General features: G+C 41.7%; 2 protein-coding genes across 3 annotated transcripts in view; both read right to left on the bottom strand.

Annotated features, from left to right (window-relative positions):
- Nucleotides 1–382: 382 nt before the first annotated feature.
- Nucleotides 383–14,403, bottom strand: rnf11b (ring finger protein 11b). The gene is made up of 3 exons (XM_082522801.1): nt 13,795–14,403; nt 4,383–4,552; nt 383–2,528 (listed from the first exon to the last, which is right to left on the bottom strand). The coding sequence occupies exons 1-3, from the start codon at nt 13,915–13,917 to the stop codon at nt 2,357–2,359; spliced, it is 465 nt and encodes a 154-aa protein (XP_082378927.1). The 5' UTR covers nt 13,918–14,403; the 3' UTR covers nt 383–2,356.
- A 462-nt stretch (nt 14,404–14,865) lies between these two features.
- ttc39a (tetratricopeptide repeat domain 39A) overlaps nt 14,866–24,144 on the bottom strand; it is a 34,557-nt gene continuing 25,278 nt past the window's right edge. For both annotated transcript variants that reach the window (XM_082522799.1, XM_082522800.1), the window contains 6 exons: nt 23,954–24,045; nt 23,499–23,619; nt 22,677–22,788; nt 22,396–22,510; nt 22,171–22,287; nt 14,866–16,749 (listed from right to left, as the gene is read on the bottom strand). In XM_082522799.1, coding sequence (XP_082378925.1) covers nt 16,635–16,749; nt 22,171–22,287; nt 22,396–22,510; nt 22,677–22,788; nt 23,499–23,619; nt 23,954–24,045 — 672 coding nt within the window. In that variant the 3' untranslated portion in view covers nt 14,866–16,634. The remainder of the gene's footprint in view (nt 16,750–22,170; nt 22,288–22,395; nt 22,511–22,676; nt 22,789–23,498; nt 23,620–23,953; nt 24,046–24,144) is intronic.

Genomic DNA, 24,144 nt, shown 5'->3' with positions numbered 1-24,144 from the left:
ATAAGGCTCAGGAGAGTTGGATAGCTTTTTTGCCCTAATAAATGCATTTTGTAATCTAATCCGAAGAATTTGTGTGAAACGTGCAAAAAAAAAAAAAAAAAAAACTGCGACCAAGGAGGCAGCAAATACTTTTTCATGGCACTGGAGCTGCTGCCAGTGTTGAATCAGGAAACATGAACTATGGTTCCAGACCAGACTAGTGTTGGTGGAAAACGGAAGCTGAATGAGTTACGATGGCACATTTATAACCACAGTTATTGGTCAGCTGCACTTGGGTGTGATCAAGTTCATACTGAAACCAGAGGATATGTGTCATCTGCTTTTCCACTGCAAGGAGCCGCAGATCGAAACGTGCTTAAGAGCCAGGAGGAAACCAAAGAACCACGATACACACAGAGTTCATTTATTAGTTTGTGACAATGTACTGGGACATTTTCTGATACACCTCCTGTAGTCTTCATTACATGACATGTACAATGTCTGACAGCTCAGCAGCAGCATTTGCAGTCTGCCTATTACCACCTGTGCTCACATTTTAGCAACAGATATCAACCCTTCACTTATGTGTAACCTAAGGCCATGGAGCTCCACCCTAATGATGGACAATTTAGAACATAAAGAGTTACGTACATGACAGTACTGTGCAAAAACTAAGCCACCGACCTGCCCACCCACCAAATTTCGCAAAACACAAAGGTCCTTGAAAAGCATTCACAGATCACAGAGATCTGTATGCAAGGGGAGCTTAAATATCAACCATTTTCTGCAGGATTTACATTTACAGACTCACTCACATGCTAACGTTAGCTGGGGAAGGACACTATCAAAGAAAATGTTGTACTTCTTTGTGCTTTTATTGTAAACCTGGTGACTTGGGCAATGGACATTTTATAATGCGGCAAAGAAATCCTGTTCAGAGGACTCAACTCGATGCCAAGAAAATGAGAATACAAATGCATAGAAACCGAACATTTTTAAACTGAAACCAAACATAACTGCATACTCCATCATTATGACCACATCACACTCTTTCACCGCCTGTTTCGGAGGACAGGAAATTGATTTTCCAAGCACATTAAAAAAGCCCAACCTTGTCTACGTTTTAATTTTGTCTTCAGCACAAAGAACAGGGACACGATCCTTGGAATTAATTCAGTAGTTTGGTTAATTTCTATAATAAATTAAGTACTCTGCTCCCACTCCACAGAGACAGTGGCTTTCATTACAAATAACTGCAGTGGTAAAGAGGATGCACATAAAGCAAATCAGATACTTTACATTCACATAATTACAACTGCATGTGGTCCTCCTGTCTCTGGTCTGATTAGGAAGTGCAAATGTCTCGTGTGTATTTATGGTTTGTTAACTGGTCTACTTGTGCTTTGGCCAATAATGTGACATCTCACTGAATAAGAAGTCAAGACCTTAACAACAAAACTCTACCACAGCCCATTACATCAGCACACACTGCACTTCCTTTAGTCATGTCTGTGTTGGTGGTAAACACTGGTTAACAGAGCCCTTATGCTGCCTGACAAAACAAACAGATTTCACAAAGTCACCGGACAGTGAATCCACCGAGCTACTGATCTCATTTTTCTCAGGAAACGTCTGTACAGAGACGACTCAAGGCCCGTCTGAGAACAGGCCTCTGGTACATGTGCAGAATAAATCGTAAGTTAGCAGTCCAAAGTCTGATGTCCATCTCTGGCAGTCTTAAAATCACATATCTGTTTCTGCAACAGTTCTTCTGCAGCAGTTTTGACAGAGAGGCATATGGCAGCATTTCTGAAGGATTCGGAAGTCCTCTCTCCTCCGTCCTGCAGCGTGGCGTTACAGTAATCAGGTGAGAGCAGTCCTGCAGTCTCTCTCAGGCTCATTCCAATCACCGCGCCCAAAGTTAAGGAGGAAGGTGCGTGTATCGCAAATTTAAAACCAGACCTTGATAAAGTTTCTGAACCGTAACGATGAATCCACCATCCATTGCCTTCGATGTCCCGTTACAACGCCCCTGTGCATTCCACCGCCCTCTGTCGTCTTTCCTCAGTCCTGCTTGTCCATACCACAAAAAACCCTTCATTCTTCCAGTCCTTTCCCAGATGTAATCCTGTCCAGCAGGCCAACTGAGGAAATTGTGCACACACAAATAGACAAACACTTACGTACACCCACACAGAATTCATTGTACATCTTTAACATAATCACTGCTTTTATAATCGCCATCTTACTAATCCAGGATACAGCAAAGATGGAAGTGTTTTGTATATTTTCATTTTTATGCATAATTCATGTCCGTGTTTGTGTGAGCGTATACATGTGTTTGTGCGTGTCCGGTTTAGTCCAAAGGGGTTTCGTGTCAGTTGGTCTCGTAGGAGGAAAGCAGTGCAGCATCCACAGGCTCCATGCACGAGGGGCAAGTGAAGGATCTCATCAGCCAGTCATCGATACAGTCCATGTGGTAGATGTGCATGCAGGGCAGGAACCGGATCGGGTCTCCGTAGACAAAGTCCATCATACAGATGACACACCTGCAATGGTGAACAACATTTGTCTTATTAAAAACACACTAGTCATTGGTTGAACAGCACAACTACACAGGAAACAACAAAACAAGTAAAAAACAAAAAATACACAGACAGACCTTCAACTATGATAAATGATTACTTCTCAATTTAAAGGCACATCCCTGGAATTTGGAATAAAATAAAATGCAGAATAAATAATATGACATTTTTGAGATAAAAAAATAATTATTTAATTCAAAACATTTGATCTAAAAGATTCATCTCTCAGTCAGAACATGCTATATCAGGTGGAAGCTAGCGAGCTAACTTCCTGCTAACTTCTAACTCAGTTAAATTTAATAAATGCTGTTTTCATGGATGCCTGGATGTTAAACTTCATTGTTACACCTGGTAAAGCAGCAAAGCTGATCATTTTATTAAAGATGAAAGACTTTAGACAGTTTAAACTCTCAGTGATGCTGCAGTGTTCGTTTGACTTTGGGACCTGAAGTTGACAGAGCTCCAGATCCAGGTGACCGCAAGTCAAAATGTCAACCTGTCTATGTCCCGCAGCAGCCTGGATTCAGTTTGAATATTGCTATGAACTGATAATGATCGGTTTATGCCTTTTATTCACTGTAACATATAATTTTTGGGTGACGGCACAAAGACAGAGGAGGACAGAGAGCAAAAGGAAACAGGTAAGAGTGGACATGTGATCAAATTCACCAAAAATGATAAAGCTGCAGCTTCTGTTTCACTCACATTCACTGATTCATTCATTCATTTGAGATAACTAAGCAGTGTGCTGTACTGTTGTCGATGCTCTTATAATAATTATTATAAGATTATATCTTTGTCATTTTCTAGTTTCTAGTCAAGTGAGGAGGATGGAGAGAGAGGATCTACTGCAGTGTCTGTTCTTAGACACTACAATAGGTCATCCAACTGCCGTATTTTTCAGACTAAGGCACACTTAAAATCCTTTAATTTCCTCAAAAATTGACAGTGCGCCTTATGGTCCAAAAAATACGGTAATTATGTTGCTTTTGAAGGTAAAACTAATGTTTATCCAACTGAATTGAGGTTTGCAAATGTCAAAAGGGCTGATTACAGTCGCAAACAGCACATTGCATTAATATTAATTACAAGGCACTGCTGAGATTATGATTGGCAGCTGAGCCCCCCTAAAAGTTTGAAACTGGAACTGCCCCTGATAATAATTACAGGACAGTCTGGGCAATGAGAGCGCGTTCTGTCATTTTACACGTATTCTTACAATTTAAATGCTCACGCTGACAGGCTTTAGTTTACTATAGCAGCATTTCTTTATCACGTAGAAAAACAGAGACATACTGTTGAAATTGCAGTTATCATATTCAGATATCTAAATGTGTAGTAAGACTTCTTTACACTGGGTTCCACTTTAACTAAGGCGACCACATGCCACACAGCTGGAGTGCAGCGGCCAGATTTGAGTCCAACCCACAACCACTCGCTGCATGACTTCCCCTCGCTCTCTCCCAGCGTTGCTGTAATTTGACTGCTGCACTAACCAATGACAGAAAAAACTCCTTTGCACAGACAGAAAGGAGAGTTTTACTTATCCAACCCACCTAAAATCAAAGTGGGCGGCTCCCCCCAAAAATATCAAGGTTTGTGCTGTACTGTAACTACACATCTCTGTATCAAAGCAATGTTTTCATGCTAATAACAAGAATTTATTATATTCTGAATTTTACTGGAATGTGCCAACATGAAGCTGTGTGGAAAACCAAGCAGTAACTCAGTGAATAAACTCCTGTTTGAAACGTATGTAACTCTTGAATTCTGCAGTGAAGCAGTATTTGTGTTTGCCCACTCAGAGCTTCTACTCACTCTCTGATCTTCTTCTCGGATCCATCCCTTCCCGGGTCATACACGCCCTTTGGGAGGTGCTGGATAAGCCCGATGCGTTGAGCGATTCGGATCTGCTCCTCTTCGGTCAGCTGAGTGACCAGTCGGGTTTGGCTGGGCGTCGGATGGTAGACAGGCACATGGATTTGCTCCTGCAGGAAGAAAAGAGACAACATAAAGAGGCTTAACACTGTTGAGTAAGTCTACTTTACAAAATCTGTAACATGAAAGCTGTGGCAGGGGAAGAATTGATGAGAAACACTAAGTACAAACGTCTGAAAAATACACCTCAAAGTTGGCCTTTAAAAAAAAAAAAAAAAGTATTGTTTGAGAGGATATCGTCACCGACTCTCTCAGCAGGCTATATCTGTGCTGGATTTACTTTAACAAAGGAAGATTTGGGCCTTCTCTCTTTCAAAAAGGAAAGAAGAAAAACTCCTGATTATGGCACAAACTTATTATGTGAGCCGGGACATAAAAATAAACTCTGCCAGTACAACACTGATGAGGCTTATCACATAAAATCCCTCAGCTTAACAAGCAGACGGGTTCATTCACTTTAGTCCTCTACAAAATCAAAGTACTCGAGTGCAACAATCTCACAATCCAACAAACTCTCCTAATATATAACTGTCAGTGTCGAGAAGCCGGCCCAAAATAAGACTCACATCCTCACAATATCCATCGTCAGTATCTAAAGCAGTCTATTAGGCCTGGATGTCTGGACATGCTGTAAGCTAATGATTTCAGGCAGTAGATGGTAGTGTTTCCCCACACCCATAAGCCACTGCAGCCGATACCAACATGCGATGGGAAATCTTACTGTTGTTCTAGTTCACGTCATTAAAAGTAACTTTATTTATTTAACAGTATTTCTAACTGATGCACATTTTCCTAACAAATAAGGATCCCAGCAGGAAACAAATCCATTTGGGTTTTGAGCATTAACTGTTTTTTTTAAATGCCAATTTAAAGCAGCTCATATTTCTAGCTCAATAATTTTCTGACTCAAACATCAAAGCAGCCTCAGTCGAGAGAAGTGTGAAATGAAAAGTCTGTCATTATGTCTGGGATGGGTTTCTTTTCTTGTCTTTGGTTTTTTTAAACACTGGCCTGGAAAACCACATAAGTGAAAGATTAATGTGTCATCAAAGTAACAGCGAGTCAAAGTGAACGGGTTTCAGTATTAAAGAGTCAAAGCAAACATGAGAGGCACAATATCGTCACACCAAAGCATGCACTGTATTCTGACTGTCCTTACAGTGTAATATAATGTTATTTTCTGACAGTGATGTTACTTCATTTCTTGTTCCAGCGTCAGTCACATCAAACTACGAGCTGCACACAATCACGTTTGTGTAGATTGAGAAACCCTCAGCATACCTGAATACCTCCACAAACAGACACAACCACAGTACCATAAATTCACCATTAGAAGCTCGGAGCAGACCCGAGTTAGCCATCTGAATGTGCCGGGTTCAGAGTGACAACACTCCTGAACTCTGAGGTATCTGAAACGCAGCATAACCGTGCAGCCTTCTTACTCATCTCTGAGTTTATCCTGACAACACAATATTTCAGAAAATATTTATATAAAGACTTTCAAGCTTTAAACCAAACCAACCAGCCACAAAGCAAATCACGGCAGGAACAAAATGTGTTCAGGATCAAAAACTAAAACAAAACAAAAAACCTCTGAAAATCCTTTTTATTGCTGCAGTGTTGTTAAAACTGAACAGAAAGAGATTTTGTAGTTCATGTTGTGTGTGTATGTAAATGATAGCTTAGTTATCAGTACTGTACAGTTGTTCCTGACCTCAATCACCGCTCTACCAGTTTCTGACATTTGCATGGTAACAGCGATCTCCACCAATCAGGAATATCGCTGTTTAAATTCAGGATTGTGGGTAGTGTAGTGTCTTTCTGTCACAATGTGAATCAAACAAACCACGATTGGTATCATACAAAGCTGTGGTTTCTACAGGTTTCACAGTTTTGTCCTTCATGCTTCATGACTTTCTTAATGACATTGCCCACTGTGCTGTCTATTTCTTTTCATATGTAGTCCACCCAATTAAAATCACAGCTGGAAAGTGGACGACAACATATTCGATTAAACAGATGATGCCTGGAAAAGGCCTCTGTAAGAAGTCAAAGAAGTGTCAAAGGTATTGTAACTGTACCTTCAGGGGCGAGATTGCTTTTTTGTTTTGTGTTTAAGCATGAGAGGTGACACACAGACACACACAAGCAGTCTACTTTTTAATTTGTTTGAAATGCTATCTTTTAAAGCTAAAGAGTTTTAATGGGACAGATGGAGATGCTAGCTAGCCTCTCAGTCTCTCAGCAACATTTAACCCATGAGTCAGCATAATTTTAGCAGTCGAGGCTGTCTGTTCCTCCTCTGACAGCCATTTTTTTAGCCAACTCTAAAAGCCAGGCAGCGATAATAAAAGCTGCAGACGGGGCCTCTTGGGGAGGGGGGGGGGGAGCAGCAGCTGCACTGTGTGTGTTTAGGGTCCTCAACTGTGCAATGGTCAGCAGTGTAATTGTTGTCATATGTCAGCTGGGCTGACAACTGTTTATTAAGTGACCTCAGTGGTACCAAAAGGGTGAAAGGGGAACTAATGAGGGGGGTGGACCTTGGTTCTCTCTGCCAAGCATGCTGTAGGTTGCTGAGCCAAGCACACAGCAGCTACAGCAGCGACTGTCAGCCTGCCAGGCTCAGGCTGCTAATGGTGAGCGGGAATCAAGGTGATGGTAGCAAGTAGGGGAAGCAGATGCACACAATAAGTGGAAGGTTTCCAAAAGAAATCAGCTGGGGGGTGACTATCTGCATCCTGCATCAAGCTGTAAGGGAAGCAACACCTGAAACATGAAGCGTTCGCAGTCTCTGAAATCTTAGCTCTTCTTCTGAGCCCTGCAAAGTAACAAAATCTCTGAACGAGACCTGCAGACACTTGCACACAACGCAGGGCAGCATGCACACCGGCAGCAAGAACAATAACGGGGGCCGAATGATGCGCGTTAGCATCACAGGATGTGTTTTGTGGTGCGTGAAAAAGGACAAGATTCAAAGTGTGCCAACACCGGTAAATGATCTCATCAAAGCAGGAAGTTGATCCACCGATGCTGGCCAATGATATTATAACTAATATTAAACACATCCCCAAAAAAGAAAAAAGAAAAACCTGGATGTTAATTCTTATAAATGATGTCCCCATTAGTGTAAAAAAGGGATGAAAAAGCAGTTTTTCTGCAAAAATTGCCCCAGTCAGCTTGACACGTCTGGTTTCTAAAGACAAGCACGTTCAAGGCAAAAATACTCAGCTTGAGGCTTTAATAGGTGATGTCATGTTGGCGACACCCAACTTTAAACACATAGTTTGTACCACAATTTAAAGTCCTGCATGAACATTAGTTATGCCTCTGTAATATACTAATCAAACCCCCCCCGAGCCATCTGATCATCATTACTTGTAGCTCGGCTCTCAGTTTTCAGTCCGAGGAAAATGAGAACTAAACTTTTGGATGAAGTTGTGAAGAGAACAAAAGAATTTACTTGTAGCTGAGTCAGGGCTCTGTGATAAGCTCTGTGTTGGAGGCAAAGCCCACGTCTATGTCACTGACCTGCAGTACAATAACACGCTTGTCAGCGCGGTTTTCTCCACGCCCCCAATGTTTCTGTAACCATATTAGGACAAAATGTAGGTAATCAGAGGCTCCTCCAGTGGGGTTTATTGCCGCCTTCCTTACAAGGCTAAAGATCAACATCATGTAAGAATGAAGTAATGTAACCCTTACCTTTGATTAAGGCCGAGGACCTAAAGTTCAGCTCATTACCATTATCTGGACACAATGAAGAAGTTACACAGTTTTTCCCGTTTTCCTCGACTGCGACACATGCACACTTTCTTAGCATGTTTGTGAATGTAGTCTGGGACATTACAATATACTTTCAAAAATAAATATACAATATTCTATTACATGCACCGAAATCATTCAGAAAAATACTTTTCAGTTTTCATTTCTTATTTTTTCTCGGCTCCATCACATTTGAAGGCCAATTAGAAAGTGCCACCAAAGCAACCTGGCTGAGCACACTGTGTTTAAAGCAAACTGCTGGCGAGCCCTCTCATCCCAACAGTAATGCAGCTGGTTGATAGACTGTGCTCCTCTTGTGTATCTACTACAGTGAGAGAGCATATTAAAACCTCATCAGGAGAAACTTTATGACTGGTTCTTATGTGACATGTTTCCGATCCTCTTTGACCCTCCTGTGCTGGCAGACTGAAGACAGAAATATCACCTGTATTAGATTTGCAGACAGATGGGTGACAAATTAAAACCTGAGATCGTTGACATCATTTTATACAAAAAACACTAAAATTGATCATAACTCCAACAACAAAGAGGGAAAATTTCAAAGTCTGCAAAGTGTCTCAGCCAATAAGATTTAGCTATGAAACAAGATGAAAGTAGAATATAGGCCAGACTAAATGTGATCAATAAAAACACTTGTCACTGCTTCTATCAGGATACTCTGGTGTTACAGCCGAGAGTGAACACACATATGCACACACCCCCCCCTCTAAAACACACAGGGGTGCCTTATCTCCTGTGGTCCAGACCGAGATGAGTCAGCTCCTGTCTCGCCAGCTGCTGTCCAAATCACCACAGTCGACACACACACACACCGTCTGCTATACGCCCGTCTGCACAAAAATACGCAGGCATAAGCTTACAGCTGAACTGCACCTCCCTCTCCTTTGTTTCACAGTTTATAAAAACAACTGACGCAAACACACAATGACTCGTTTTGTTTTGACAAGAATTTTAATGGTATGCTAGGCTAAGTGGCCGGCTCACAGGACTCATGTCCCCTACTTGGCTTTCTAAATCCATCCATCGCCCATCTATAGCCAGTGACAGCACAGACTGCAAATTCTTACATTTGGCCTTTAAAATAATATTATACTAGGAGTATTTCCTTATCCTAAACAATCTGAAATGAGGCAAATATAAGGAAATTTAATGGGTGTGGGACAATTTATACTTTAATGTATCCTTTTCCAATACTGCTCCAAACAATTTGACTCAGTAGCGTCACTACTTCATAACTATTTCTGGTGGTAGTTGAAAGAATGAGGGAAGTATACAGGAGTTGCAGAGATTAAGAAACTCACAGCAGAAGGAGGAGGGCAAGCAAATGCATCCACCCATTTTCTGCTACTCATCCAGAGTCAGGTCACAAGGGCAGCAGCCTAGACAAAGAAACCCAGACCTCCCTCTCTCAACCACCTCCTACAGCTCATCCGGGGGAGCACAGGGACGTTCTTAAGACACCCAAGAGACACAATTTCTGTAGCATGTCCTGGGTTCAACCTGGGGCCTCCTCCCAGAAGGAAATGCCTGGAACACCTCACCCAGGAGGCATCCTAGCCAGATGCCAGAAAGACCTCAACTGGCTCTACTCCAAGCGCTTCACAAATGACTGAACTCGTCACCTTAATTCTAAGGAAGAGGGCAGGCTCTTCCTAGAAAGCTCATTTTCACCGTTTGTATCCTCAACCTCGTTCTTCCAATCACTACCTTGCTTGTGACCATAGGTGAGGATATGGATGTAGCTCATCTGCTTTGCTTTTATGTCCAGCTCTCTTCATCACAATGGACTGATACCACATCCACATCGCTGCATATGCAACCCCAATCCGTCAATCCCCCATTCCAGTCACTCGAGAACAAGACCCGAAAATACTTAAACTCCTCCACTTAGGGGACTGACTTGTCCCTGACCCAAAGTGGAGACTCCAGTCTTTTCTATCTGAGAACCATGGACTTTGAGGTGTTAACTCTCCTTCCAGCCACACTCGGCGAGATCCTGATACACCAAAGTGTAAGCCTTCCATCACTTAGTGCTGTTCATAAATATTTTCAGTTGGATGTAATGCAGGATAAAAGTTTTTTATTTTTCACCTGTGGCCTGAGTGTCTGTGGAGAAGCAGGGACTGGTGAGATTTGGCCTGTATGTCGTATTCTGCACCCTTCTTGCAGCTGTAAATAAACGCTGATTAGTGCATCCAATAGCACTCTTCCTCTCACCTCTCAATCATGGCCCATGTCTGCCCCTCCATGAGCTTGGCTCATCCATCAGCCTCTTCATGTTAAACTTAAATTGTTCCTCCCCGCTATTGCCAAATGTTTGCTAACAAGGATCACCGGATCCCTGGATTTCTAACTATAATTTTATACACAAACACTAAATGACTGAGCATGTTTTGGATCAAAACTTACAAACAAAATCTAACTGAGTCACCTGACAAAGGTCAAGTACAAGTGACAATGTTTTTGGAATGTAATTTAAAGGAAATGTGTAACGTCCCACCAAGAGAGCTCGAGGCACTTGTGAAATTGCTAAAATAGAGTGAATTTGTTCTTGTGACATGTGGTGGGTCAACATCTTACTAAATAGTATTTGGGGTTTTGTTTGTTTGTTTTTATGTTGTTGTTTTGTTTTTTTTGTTTTTTTATCGGGGGTCCATCTGTATGTGTAATGTAACAATTATAAAAATTAATCCCACCATTCCTCTTCACAAGGATTTTGCAAAAATTAGCCACAACATTATACCTGAGAGGTAACTTGAGAAAGAGAGGAGTCGGAATAAAAACTAACAAAAAAACCAAAATTCCCTGAAAAAGGATTATAATAGTATCTTATCCATTTCATGGTTCTCTATAGCATCTATGTGAAGTGTCCACATATGGAGTTATGAATGTCAGATCTGTGCACTGTCTTCATAAGCCATGAAGTTATTCAACAGCCCCAAATGCAGGCTGCCAACATACAGTCGACAGAGCCAGTTCTGGACTTTGGATCATGAATGCTCTGTATACAGACAGCAGTGATTTCCAATCAGTTTAACATGCAGACAACCTCACGAGGTTGTTTAGAATCGATGGGGAAACATCTGAAGACAGGTATGCACTTATAAAATGTTGCATTTGTTACAGATGTACTTGGGCACTATTTACAGTTTCCAGGTTGGCTAAACCTCAGGCTAGGTATAACTTAAGCTACAGACAGAAACGAAGTGTTAACGAATCTTAAATTGGAGACAAATCCATTAATCATTTCCTGTTTTTCAATTTAAGGGCTTCAGTGGGCATCCTAACCAAAGTGTGCTGATTAGACTGTTATGTCTCGAGTATGGCCCACATATGAAAATGACAGAAGGCAACACAATTCAACATTTAATTACATTAGAGCCATCAACAACAGTTCCAGTGTGACAGATTGCTTTTCATCGATTAAATAAATCCTTGTCAATGCTTATTTGACAACTACACAAAAGCTACCCTTTCGGATTCATTTTGTAGCATAAGCACAACTATAGCTCATATTGTCCTTGATTTGGATTTCACTGTTGCCACTGCCAGCATCAAGTTTTGCACCATGACTTGCAAATCTCACCCTCTGTATGGAGGACAGACCTCCAGGCAGTATCCAGAGTACACATTTGCACTCAGCAGCATGTGAAAGCTTTCACAAATGCAACAAATTAAATTTTAAATGGAGCATTTGGGAGAATTTAATACCCGTTCCACCACAAATTCCCAAAGCGTGTTGATGCCGAACAAAAAACGTGTGGTGAAGGTGCCGATTACTGTGGTCACCAAGGAGAAGCTGGCTGTTCTGAAAGAGTTCTTTATAAGGAGGCTTTAACTAGTTATTTAACCCTCTTGAGAAACTCTGCCAGTATAAACACACTGCACGCAGACTTGCTGAACAACACTGAAAGCTTAGTGAGAGCTCTTCCAGAGGGCCCCTAGCAAAGATTGTGTGGTTTATTACAACATTCATCATCTATGATAACACAGCTGACTGTGCTGACCTAATTACACACTGGTGTATGCTGGACAGAGCTCACACAAGGACATGAACTGGGGAAAAATACTCAACCTGTCCAAATATAATATTGACCGACTCGGACACAGTGTCTAAGAAACGACAAAGCTTATAAATGAGAGGTTGAATGTGTTTGGGCCAAGTTTCCATGTCCCAATTCTGGTTGTCTGATAGGAAGCTACTTTCCATAGCGGGAAACAGATGCTCTTCATGCAACTCCAAAAGGGAACAGGGTCTTCTCCCAGAAACAAACCAGGGATCTTTAGCTTGTTAGACAAATGTGCTAACCATTAATTTTGGGCAAAAGTAATGGTAATAGCTCCTTTGTTATTTTGTATATTCCCCTCTTTTCTTTTTAACATCTAATGTACAAAATTCATTGTAGTTCTACCAATTAATATGAAGATCTATAAAAAACAAAATTTACCTAAAGATTTCCTGATGAAGCTCAATTAGATTTTCAAATAATGCACCAATAATCAGTGTTCGTGTTTGTATATTCACATTAATTTCAAAAACATTACTTTTCAAGATCCAGCTAGAAAGCCCTTGATGTTAATTTTTCTTTTTAAATGTTAGGACAACTTGGCAAAGTCTCTCCTTTAGGTTTTCACCCCTAGTGTGATGAAAATAAAACATGCTTGCCTGAATATAACATTACATTATGTAACATCCTACAACACAAGCTCTCCTTCTGTACCGACCTGATGTCACCTTTAGTTTCCCATGCTTTAGAAAAATCCTTATCTTAAATCTACAGATAAGGCACAGCTTAACCTAGTAACAGCAAACTGTCTGACAAGGCTTACATAACACATACCAGCTGTCTCTTAACATTGTAATTTCTCTATAATACAGACCAGCAAGTTCAAAGGAAAGATAAGTAACACTGTGCATCATATTTACAGTTACAGCATAGCCTGGTCTGTTTGTGGATGATCTAATTCAGGAAATAAGGTCATCATACAAAGTTGTTGCCCTGAAGGAGATTAGTCAAAAGAAGCAGTAAAGTTATGAAAGTCACCAAGTCATAATTCTCCTACACATGGAGAACTGGGCTCTGTTTCAAGTTCACTGTTAATGTGTACCACAGGCCATGACAGATTTATGTGCTGACTTACATGAGCCTAAATGATTTGGTTCAGAGTTTCTGAATGAGCAAGCCGTGCTGCTGTTGTATCAGTGAAGCCTGAATCAAGATATGACTTCAGGGAATTGACGGACAGAGGCAGGACCATCGGACAGAACAAAGCGGATTAGTGTCAATGCTATGAAGGGACAGGGTCACTGAGTCGTTCTGCCGCCCAAGGGTGATGTTGGATCTGTAAACAGCTGATCTTGCCTTCAGCTGCATAAAGGCAGACGTTTTTGGGCCGAGCCCGTCACACATTATCAGACATTGTCCACGCTTCAGGTATTTCATGAATTTTGCTCATGGCAAAACATATCTACGAGCTCATTTTCCCTGAAACTGTTGGTGAAAGTTACCTGATAGGGGGGCGGTGGCTCCTGATCGGGATCAGCACCATCTCCGTAGCTGGCCCGGTCCGACTGAGATTCATGTAGCAAAGAAATGTCATCCGATGTGGGAGATTTCAGACAGTTTCCCATCTCCTCCCTCTTCAATCAAACTCTCCCCTCTGTCGTCTTCGCTTTACTAATTTCAAGGGTCACTTTCACAGACAATGGGAGAGGAGAAAAAGGCGTCGATGGGGCGTTTTTTCCATACACAGCTGATGATTCTCCTTCCCAGACGACAGGAGGGCTGCCCAGTTTAACAACAACAAAACATCGCTCGGCTAGCTGCTAGCCACACAAAGAGCTAGCCTGCTAACACCAGCTAGCATTCGAAAGGGAACATCTAATCGCTTAGCTAAAAATAAATAAATTCGGAGCTGAAACAGCGAGCTAGAATTGTGTTTATTGACGCATCGAAGGGAAGGAAAATTCAATACCCCTCAACGCAAATCACAACGCTAACAGCAATTTTCCTGACGCGGACCTCTATGTCTGAAGGGGACTTTCCAGTTTGCAGACAGCAGCCGAACAACGAAAGCTGGTGATGTAGCAACACAAAGCACCGCCCCGCTGAAAAAGAACCAATGAGCTGTTACCTTCTTTGAGTAGGCTCTTTTAAGCAGCCAATCAGATTCGTGATCAAATTGCCCTTCGCTAAAAACATAAACACAGCCTTTGTGATAGCTTTGTAAGTGTATTTGTGTTATTCCTCTTGCTGACCACAAAGTAGTACTTGATCACCCACTTTTTAGTTTTTCTTGCGGCTGGATATTTAAATATTTAGAATAATTTTTTTTTTTAAATTCTCTTTGTGTGTTTTCGATAGATTATGACGTGTTATAATAGTCCTTGTTTTCGTATCCCTGACTGCCAGAGTCTCACACTTCAACAAAATAAGATGACTTTATCTAACAGATTAGATTATATAAGGACAACAGATGTACAGTCAAGTTCTTTGTTCTGTACCTAACACCACTTCACTCTGTAAACTCTGTTTTGTTATGCTTAAATGGCTAAAAGGAAAAACCAGACAACACAAAATTGGATTTGTAGTTGCTTTTCATCATGTTAAATTACAACGGAAACATTCAGTATGTACAGGAATGTCATTCCGTAATTTTGGTAGCCATGCCCAGTAAAATATGCAGATAATGCCACTACATTAGTTAGAATTTGACTGCAGTTGCAAACCCAAAGAGCAAAAAATGAAAATAATGTTATTTGAAAGTGTAACATGAGTGGTTTTGGGAAATTTCTGGAGAGCAGCTGCTGTTAGAACAATAAGAATGCATTTCCTTCACCATTAGAAAAAAAGAACTTCAAGCCATCTTAAATCCTAAATCGAACTCTAATCATGAATAAAACAACAGTGCTCTACTGCTCTAATTCCAACACTTGAGACAACATGTGAGTTCAGGTTTATTACTCACTATTGCAAGTACGCAACCTTTCCAATAACCTAACCACCAACCATGTTAGAGGTGACCCCTATTTATCCATAACCAGATTACTATATACAGGAAGTGATTACAACATCCAAGTGCTTCAATAGATGTTTCTGGGCAAGCATGTAATATACAAGAGCAGCAGAAGATGATCCTGAAGCAGGAAGACCGTGGTGGTTGCGATGCTTCTGAGCTCCTTCACCTACTAAAGATGCAGCAGGCGGACAAGCACGCAGCACTTTGCCGCTCGCCGTGAAAGGCCCATTTGTTCGAGCTCAAGTACTGCTGGAGGCCGTCCCACACACCAGGAGGGGAAAAGAAGGGAGTCTGCCTTTCTAAAAGACACATTCATCTGTCCTCTTAAAACGGGACAATTTGTGTAAAAGGTGCCATTTACAGTATATAAATGTCTTAGAGGAAGTCTTAGAGGCATTCTTTTTCTTTTACTCTGGAGAGGTTGCATATCTGGCTGACTTCCAAAGCTCTGTGCAAAAAGCCATAAAATGCAACTATAAATAAAACAAGATTTTAGATTTGATCATCTCTTCAAAGGGAAACTCGGAGAGAGCTATCTCACAAAATACATGTGTGTCTACCACTGATGTAATATGTTTCAGAAAAAGGGGGAAAAGGAAAATGCGCAATAAAACACTCTCTCTCTGACAAACAGAATAAACCAAAGTTTAGTGTAAAAATTTAAACAACATATCATTTTTGATTATATTGCTGATCAGTAACCAATTACAAGGAATCTCCTAGTTCTCAGGGACTTAACAAAACATCACTGTGTGTCATTTTTATTTTTAAATAATCGCTCATTTATATTCTACACAAAAAATGGGAAACTCTGCAGCAGCCAGATCAAATGACTTGGAGAAGCTAGTGTCAGTCATTTCTGTAAAGGTTGTTTGGTACTCTGGCTCCATCAAATCGCAGACTCAGTACCCTGCACTGGGAATGTTCTACCCTCGGGGTATTAGCAGAGGCAACTTAGAATATACACCAAATAAATCTGATTGTGTTTTGTACTCCAGTGCACCACTTACAGGTGGCCACAGTGCTAGACAGACGACCCCGCTAGAAGCAATGTTTCATAAATATAGGCACATTTCATAATTAGTCTCCATTTTAAATCAGAAGGAAGTAAAGTTCATGAGGATATATCTCTGGAAGAGGGCAAATCCACCGAAGCCAGTCAGAGCTGCAGTTGCTTGGCACACATGAGGAAAAGCCTCTTCCCCTAGCCTCTTGATGAAAACTAACAAATTATTCCCTAATAATCAGGTCTGTCCTGGTCTGTGTGTTGGCATGATGAGACTGTAGGAGACAAATGCTGTCTTTCCTTAGTGTGCCGTCCTCTGTTTGTTATGGGCTGGAGGGCACATGGATACCGTTCTCCCCGCTGCCTTTGGCCTTGTGCAAAGCAGCCTGTATACGAAAGTGTGTCCGTGATTCCATTGAGTAGTTTTTGTAATTTTGCCTGAAACAGAAAAAAAAGAAGATCAAGAAAGTTCAACCTGAACCCCAGAAATCCAAAGTTTATAGCAAAGTCAAGTAAACTTTATCTCGTATTCTAAAACACTCAAATCTGAGTGAAACCATGAAGATGAATGGAAGACGTATTTCAAAACATCAAAAGTGGAAATTCTTAATGAAAGGTTTCATGTGTACAGTCATGTAAAAATGAACATTTTGGCTGGACTCTACGTAGTCATATAGATTACTACATGTTCCTAATCAAACAGATTAATTGATCATCAGCAAGTGTGACCTGGAGCATTCAAGTGTCTCATGGAAAAGCCCAGGAAAAGCACCCCAAAGTCAGACAATGCAATGCTGAGAGAGTCTCAGCATGTTTGTGACAAAGTTCATCACAGTACAATTAAAGATTGAAGAAGTATGGTTTGTTTGGAAGAATTGCCAGGAGGTAGAGCGTAGCAGCACGATTTAGGTTTGTGGTCTGAATAAATTACAAGGATATCCTTTGGACAAAACAAGACCATACACAGCATATCAGCACACCCCATATTAACTGTCAAGCACGGTGGTGGAGGCCAGGGGTGATGATTTAAGCTCGTTTTGCAATGGGGAGTCATCTTCACAATAAAGGTAATTATGGAGGCTCCACAGGCTTCTGTGCTGGGATCAGTATTAATTCCATTTACATTATACATGCTTCCCTTAGTCCTTATTATTAGAAGGCATTACACATTTTCATTGCTATGCAGATAATACCCAGCGTTACCTATCCATGAAGCCAGATGACACACAACAGTTAGTTAAAGTGCAGGCATGCCTTAAAAACATAAAGGTTTGGGTGACCTCTAATTGCCCGCTTTCAAATTCAGATAAAACGTTTTTTGCACAAATCTCAGAAATATGGTGTTTAAACTCTGGATGGCATCACCTGGTCCTCCCGTAACACTGCGATGAATGTTGGAGTCGTTTTTGACCAGCCTACGTCCTTCAACATCCATATTAAACAAATAAACAGGAAAGCGTTCAGCTTTCAGGCGTCTTCTGTGAAATCAGCTCCAGTTTGGATTTGGGGAACAGACACCTTCTTTACTTTGAGACCACGCTTAAAACGTTCCTTTTTGATAAAGCTTATTTTTAGGACTGAATCGGGTGACCCTGAACCTTCCCTTCGTTACGCTGCCATTCAATTCAGTTATTGGTGCTACCAGCTAATGAATCATGGAGCATGTGGCTGCCGTCAGCAGCAGTTATGCAATTTGAGACAATTTTATGGTTCAAGTTACAATCCGCCAGATGTGCTGAGGATGCTTGAGTCTGACTTCAGTGAGAGAAGAGTAGAGGATGCTAATCTATCTCAGGAAGACTTGCGTTTCCTAACCATCATGGAAGAAGGAATCAAAATCAAGGCGGATGGTCACTGTGAAATGCCGCTCCCCTTCAAGAAAGATCGACCAAATCTCCCAGACAATAAGACGTGTGCAGTCCATAGGCTTCGATGTTTGAAAGGAAGGTTTGAAAAGAACAAACAATATCAAAGGGACTACACGACCTTTATGAGTGAAATCATAACAAATGGGGATGCAGAAAAGGTCCCAAGAGGAGAAATTAACAACAGTCCTGTGTGGTACATTCCTCATCACGGGGTGTATCACCCACACAAGCCAGGAAAAATACGGGTTGTATTCGACTGCTCAGCAAGATTTGAAGGCGTGTCACTAAATGATCACCTTCTTACCGGACCAGAATTAACGAACAGCCTGATAGGTGTTCTCTGTCGCTTTCGCAAGGGACAAGTTGCCATAATGTGCGATATCGAGCGTATGTTCCATCAGTTTCACGTCAAAGCAGAGGACCAGGACTACTTGAGATTTCTCTGGTGGGACGATGGAAACTTCCAGGCTCAACCATCAGTCTATCGCATGCGAGTGCATCTATTTGGAGCTGCCTCTTCCCCTGGTTGTGCAAACTTTGGGTTGAAACATGTTGCTGCCCAAGGACATGGTCACTACAGTGAAACGACCATTCAGTTCATTGAACGAAACTTTTACGTGGACGATGGGCTCACAAGTGTCGCAACCAAGGATGAAGCCATTAAGTTAGTAAAGGAAGCAAGGCAACTCTGCAGTGCTGGCAAACTGCGAATTCACAAATTCATTTCTAACGATCATGAGGTACTTGCATCCATTCCAGAGAGTGAACGTGCAGATTCAGTACGAAACCGCAACTTGGTTCTTGGTGAGTCCCAAATTGAGAGAGCTCTGGGAATCAAATGGTGCATTGTTGCAGACCAGTTCCATTTCAGAGTGATTGTGGATGAACGCCCACTTTCCAGAAGAGGAGTCTTATCAACTGTGGCATCCATCTATGACCCTCTCGGCTTTGTGGCACCATTTGTTCTGGTTGGAAAGCAAATACTCCAACAGATGTGTCAAGACAAGGTTGGATGGGATGAACCACTGTCAGAAGAGCTCAAACCACGGTGGGAGTCTTGGCTATTGGATTTAAGGAACCTGGCTGACATCAAAATTCAGCGCTGTTATCTCCCAGAAGGTTTTGAGAAGGTCGAAAGATATGAACTGCATCATTTCTCAGATGCGAGTGTTAAAGGGTACGGTGAATGTTCTTACTTGAGAGCAATCAGTGTTTCAAACCAAGTCCACTGCTCTCTAGTTATTGGCAAAGCCAGGGTGACTCCTACAAAGGTCACCACAGTACCCAGGCTTGAGCTATCAGCAGCAGTTATTGCCGTGCGAACGAGTGACCTGCTTAAAAGGGAGTTGGAAGTTCAAGCCAAAGAATTCTTTTGGACAGATTCGAAGGTTGTTCTTGGATACATCAACAACGAGGCTAGAAGGTTTCACATATTTGTGGCAAATCGCATTCAGCGTATCCAAGAAGGTTCCGATCCAGACCAATGGAGATATGTGACTTCTGAGAACAATCCCGCTGACCATGCATCACGGGGTCTGACAGCAAAGGGACTAATTACTTCCAGCTGGTTCACCGGTCCAGATTTTCTCTGGCAGGATAAACTTCCTGCTGATGACATTAAGGTGGGAGAGTTGGGAGCTGAAGATCCAGAACTTCGTAAGACTTTTGTCCATAAGACACTGACCACAGAAGATTCGTTGCTCAATCATTTCTCAAGATTCTCAAACTGGACAAGGCTAGTTAAAGCAATTGCACGACTCAAGCGATACGTCAACGAGCTGAAAGGTCTGACGTACAGAACAAACGAAGTCACCAGTCTTGAGGAGAGGAAAGAGGCAGAGCTTTTCATCATAGCTACTGTCCAAAACGAACTGTTTTCTGAAGAAATCAAAGATCTGAAATCGAAGCAGACAACAACAAGAGATCGTGCAAATAGGTTGCACAAACTGAATCCTTTTTTGGATAAAAGGGGTGTGTTAAGAGTGGGAGGTCGGCTGGAGCATGCAGATTTACACCCACACATCAAACATCCAATGATCTTGCCAAACAAAACCCACATATCAAAGTTACTGATTGAACACTTCCATCAAAGGGTTCATCACCAGGGACGTGGGATGACGATGAATGAGCTGCGATCAAATGGCATTTGGCTATTGGGATGTAGTCACGCAGTGTCTTCCTACATCTACAAGTGTGTCAAATGTAGGAAATTCAGAAGGAATGCTGAGGTACAAAGAATGGCAGATTTACCGCGTGAGAGAGTTGAAGCATCGCCCCCTTTTTCCTATTGTGGAATGGACTGTTTCGGCCCGTTTTACGTTAAGGAGGGAAGAAGGGAACTTAAACGCTATGGTCTGCTATTCACATGTCTGTGCTCTCGTGCTGTGCATATAGAGCTTCTCGACGACATGACCAGTGATGCCTTCATTAATGCTCTTCGAACCTTTATTGCCATACGAGGAAGTGTTCGACAACTTCGGTCCGATCAGGGTACCAACTTTGTTGGAGCAAGACGGGAGTTCTTGGTATCTGTAAGGAAAATGGACCAAGAAAGCCTAAGACAACTAGGTTGTGAGTTTGTCATGAACCCGGCATCTGCCAGCCATATGGGTGGGGCCTGGGAAAGGCAGATTAGGACGATTAGAAGTGTTTTGACATCCATTCTGGATCATTCATCCAGAAGACTTGACACTTCATCCTTGCGTACCTACCTTTATGAAGTCATGGCGATCATAAATAGTAGGCCCTTAACAACTCACCTGTTGAACGATCCCACTGGTCCACAGCCTCTTACGCCGAATCACATCCTGACTATGAAGTCTTCAGTGGTTTTACCACCACCTGGTGAGTTTGTGAAGGAAGACCTTTATCTTCGCAAGAGATGGCGCAAGGTGCAATACCTGGCTAATGAATTCTGGACCAGATGGAAAGGGGAATACTTGCTGAATCTTCAGCAGAGAGGAAAATGGTACAAGGCACGGAGAAATGCTAAGATCAACGACATTGTGGTGCTGATGGACAATAGTCTACCCAGAAATGAGTGGAAGTTGGCCAAGGTAACCAAGGTGTACCCTAGTGAGGATGGAATCATTAGGAAACTCGAGCTGCTAATCAGTGATGCGACATTGGATGACCAAGGAAAAAGAGTTAACAAGCCAGTGTATCTTGAAAGACCTATCCACAAAACAGTTACCCTACTTGAAGCTGAATAGTTCAGAATTCTTGTCTCTGTGATCTATGTGACTAAGGGACTGTATACACTTGCCTTTACAACGAGGTTCAGTTGAAAAATCATTAATGATTTGGTGGGAGTGTGGCTGCCGTCAGCAGCAGTTATGCAATTTGAGACAATTTTATGGTTCAAGTTACAATGAATAAGTGAAATACTTTATTGTTAATATATGTGTGTGATGTAATGTATGTTGTTGGCTGGAAATACATTTACAAGGGTTACAGAATGTTTCCGGGGTGGAACCAATGTTTAGTCTGTTGTTTGGGGTGACAATATTTTCAGTTACACGCCACACTCGGTAGAGCGCAGCATGCTTTTCGTCTCTCTCTGGTGGTGGTAGAAACATGTAGACGCATGCAACGGAGTGTTCGACTATGGGAAAGAGTGACACTACAAGAAGCGTTTCATTTAACCCCTGCAAGTTAATGCGGCCAATGAGTTCTCACTGTAACTCCCTCCAAGTTGAAAAACGAACACAAGGCGTTCTTGATTTACTGGCATCGTTACGGCATCTCTGGTGGCATCGTTGGTGGCGCCCGTGTGCAATAAATGCCAGTAAATCAAGAACGCCTTGTGTTCGTTTTTCAACTTGGAGGGAGTTACAGAGCATACTGTGAAAAGCGTTCTTTTTCACATGACTGCATAATGTACTGTTAACACTTGATTACACTACAACAAGAATGTGGGAGAGTATCTGATTCATACATATTCTATTAAGTACAGATGACTTAAATATGCTTTGCTGGTTCAAAGACTTACTTTGCTGTTTCTAGCAGTTTGATAGCGTCATCTTTTCTGCCTTGCTGCAGACACAGCAGGCCGTGTTCCAGCAGGGCATTGGGGACCAGGTAGTGGTCATACTTGATCTGAGTTTCACTGAAGACGAGAACAAAAATCAAATGTCAACCTGTTTTCACCAGAACACAACTGAAAGACTGAATCAGACGACTCTGTAACTGAAGCACTTTGAGGAAAGGCTCTTACTTGCAGAGGACGAGGGTAAAGTAGTGCTCTGCCTCCTCGTGGTGACCCAAGTGTTTGAGACACAGTCCCTTCAGGAGGCTCAGCAAACACTGATCATCTATGGAGAACTCCGTTCCTAAAAGTCGGCAGCAAACAGAAGACAGACTGGGTCATTCTGAACAAACAATCTCAATTATATCTACATCAACACCCGTCTCTAATATGTTTGGATTAATTTCTGTAATATAGCATTTATTTCAATCAGAATTGTCTTTGTAAATGTGCTTAATGGATTTACATACTTGGTAGACTTTCAAGTTGAGCCTGTGCCTCATCCAGTGTTTTCAGCATGCCTTCAGTTAAGTCTTTGTGTTTGCCAATGACTGTATAACCGTTCCAGATGTACATCATCTCCTAGAAGACAGACAAACACATGCACAAATCATGCACGGCTAACAACCAATAATAATCTTTTACTACAGGTCAACAAAAAAAGCATTTTCTCTGCAGTGACACTCGGGATAATCACCTTTAGCACTATGGGCACAGATGTGCAAACTGCTGTGGCATTTGACAGGTTCAGCCATTCAAAACAGATCCATGCTACCTTAACTGTGCAATGTGCCCCACTGGTGAAATAACAACCCTCGATTACCTCTTTGCTAATGCTGCTATGGTCAGTCACTAGTTTCAGTGCTTATTTGACACGGCGTAATGTTTATTTAGTAAATTATGATCCTATTTAGGGTAGAATAGATGACACAGCAGGTTGATTTAGGGAGCGACTAACTTCTGATTCATACGTCACTACTTGTATGAATGTGCAGTCTCAGTCAGGTCAAGCAAATATGAAACCAACCAAAATTACAAAGTTGAGGTTTCAAAATTATAGTTCACAAGTTCACCTATTATATAAAGTCTGTGGGTAGAATAGCACAGCTGTCTGAGCTATGAGTCACACATATAAACTGTCCATTCTGATTGGCTGAACCAGTACATTCACGTTTTACAGGGCTGCACCGCAGGGTAAATAGGAGGCAAATGTCAAGTAAAGTCTTTGGCTTTACTTTAATTTAATTTATGTTTACTGGGCAACATGCAAGATGGCGTCATCCAGTGCTCACCAGCGGAGGAGCAGGAAGAGGTACGGGATTTTCTGCCAGGTAGCGGCGGGCTTTCCTGATAGCAAACTTCTCCGTTGGCAAAGACTTTCCTGCTATTTTCTGCTTGAGCCCTGGGACCTGCCTGAAATATGAGATGCATTTAGTAATTACATATCCTCCAGACAGTTTTAAAAGCCCAACAGTCTAATCAAATGTTTTATCATGGAGCACCGTTAATGGTTACCACAAAAAATTAGAATATCTGTGACACAAAAAGAGTTTAATGCCAAAAACACCAGTTTAATTTCTGTCATATTACTCCTCTGATACACCTTATAGAGTATTCTTAAATATTAGCTCATATTATTTATCAAGGACAGGCTCTTTGGGGAAGATACGATTATGACATTATTGATACTTTCACAGTGAGTCATCTCTGCTTTGCTGAGTAATTTCAGCAGCGTCTTAATTCCTACCTGAACAGACTAAGTGCTGTCTCCCCAAAGGTTAGGCAATCATCCTTAGTCAGCATACTGAGGTAGGCTGCTTTCATATATGCATAGGTAGCCTGAGGGAAGGAAAAACGTGGTTACTAATTAAATCTCATCCTTCCTTTGAAAATGAGATGAGGAGGGGAAAAAAGACAAAAATCAAAAGTTGGACATCC

The sequence above is a fragment of the Aulonocara stuartgranti genome, assembly GCF_965226115.1.
Source record: "Aulonocara stuartgranti genome assembly, chromosome: 23".
NCBI classification, from domain to species: Eukaryota; Metazoa; Chordata; class Actinopteri; order Cichliformes; family Cichlidae; genus Aulonocara; species Aulonocara stuartgranti.
Note: the sequence above shows the minus strand (reverse complement) of the source record. Positions and strands in the feature narration are given on the sequence as shown.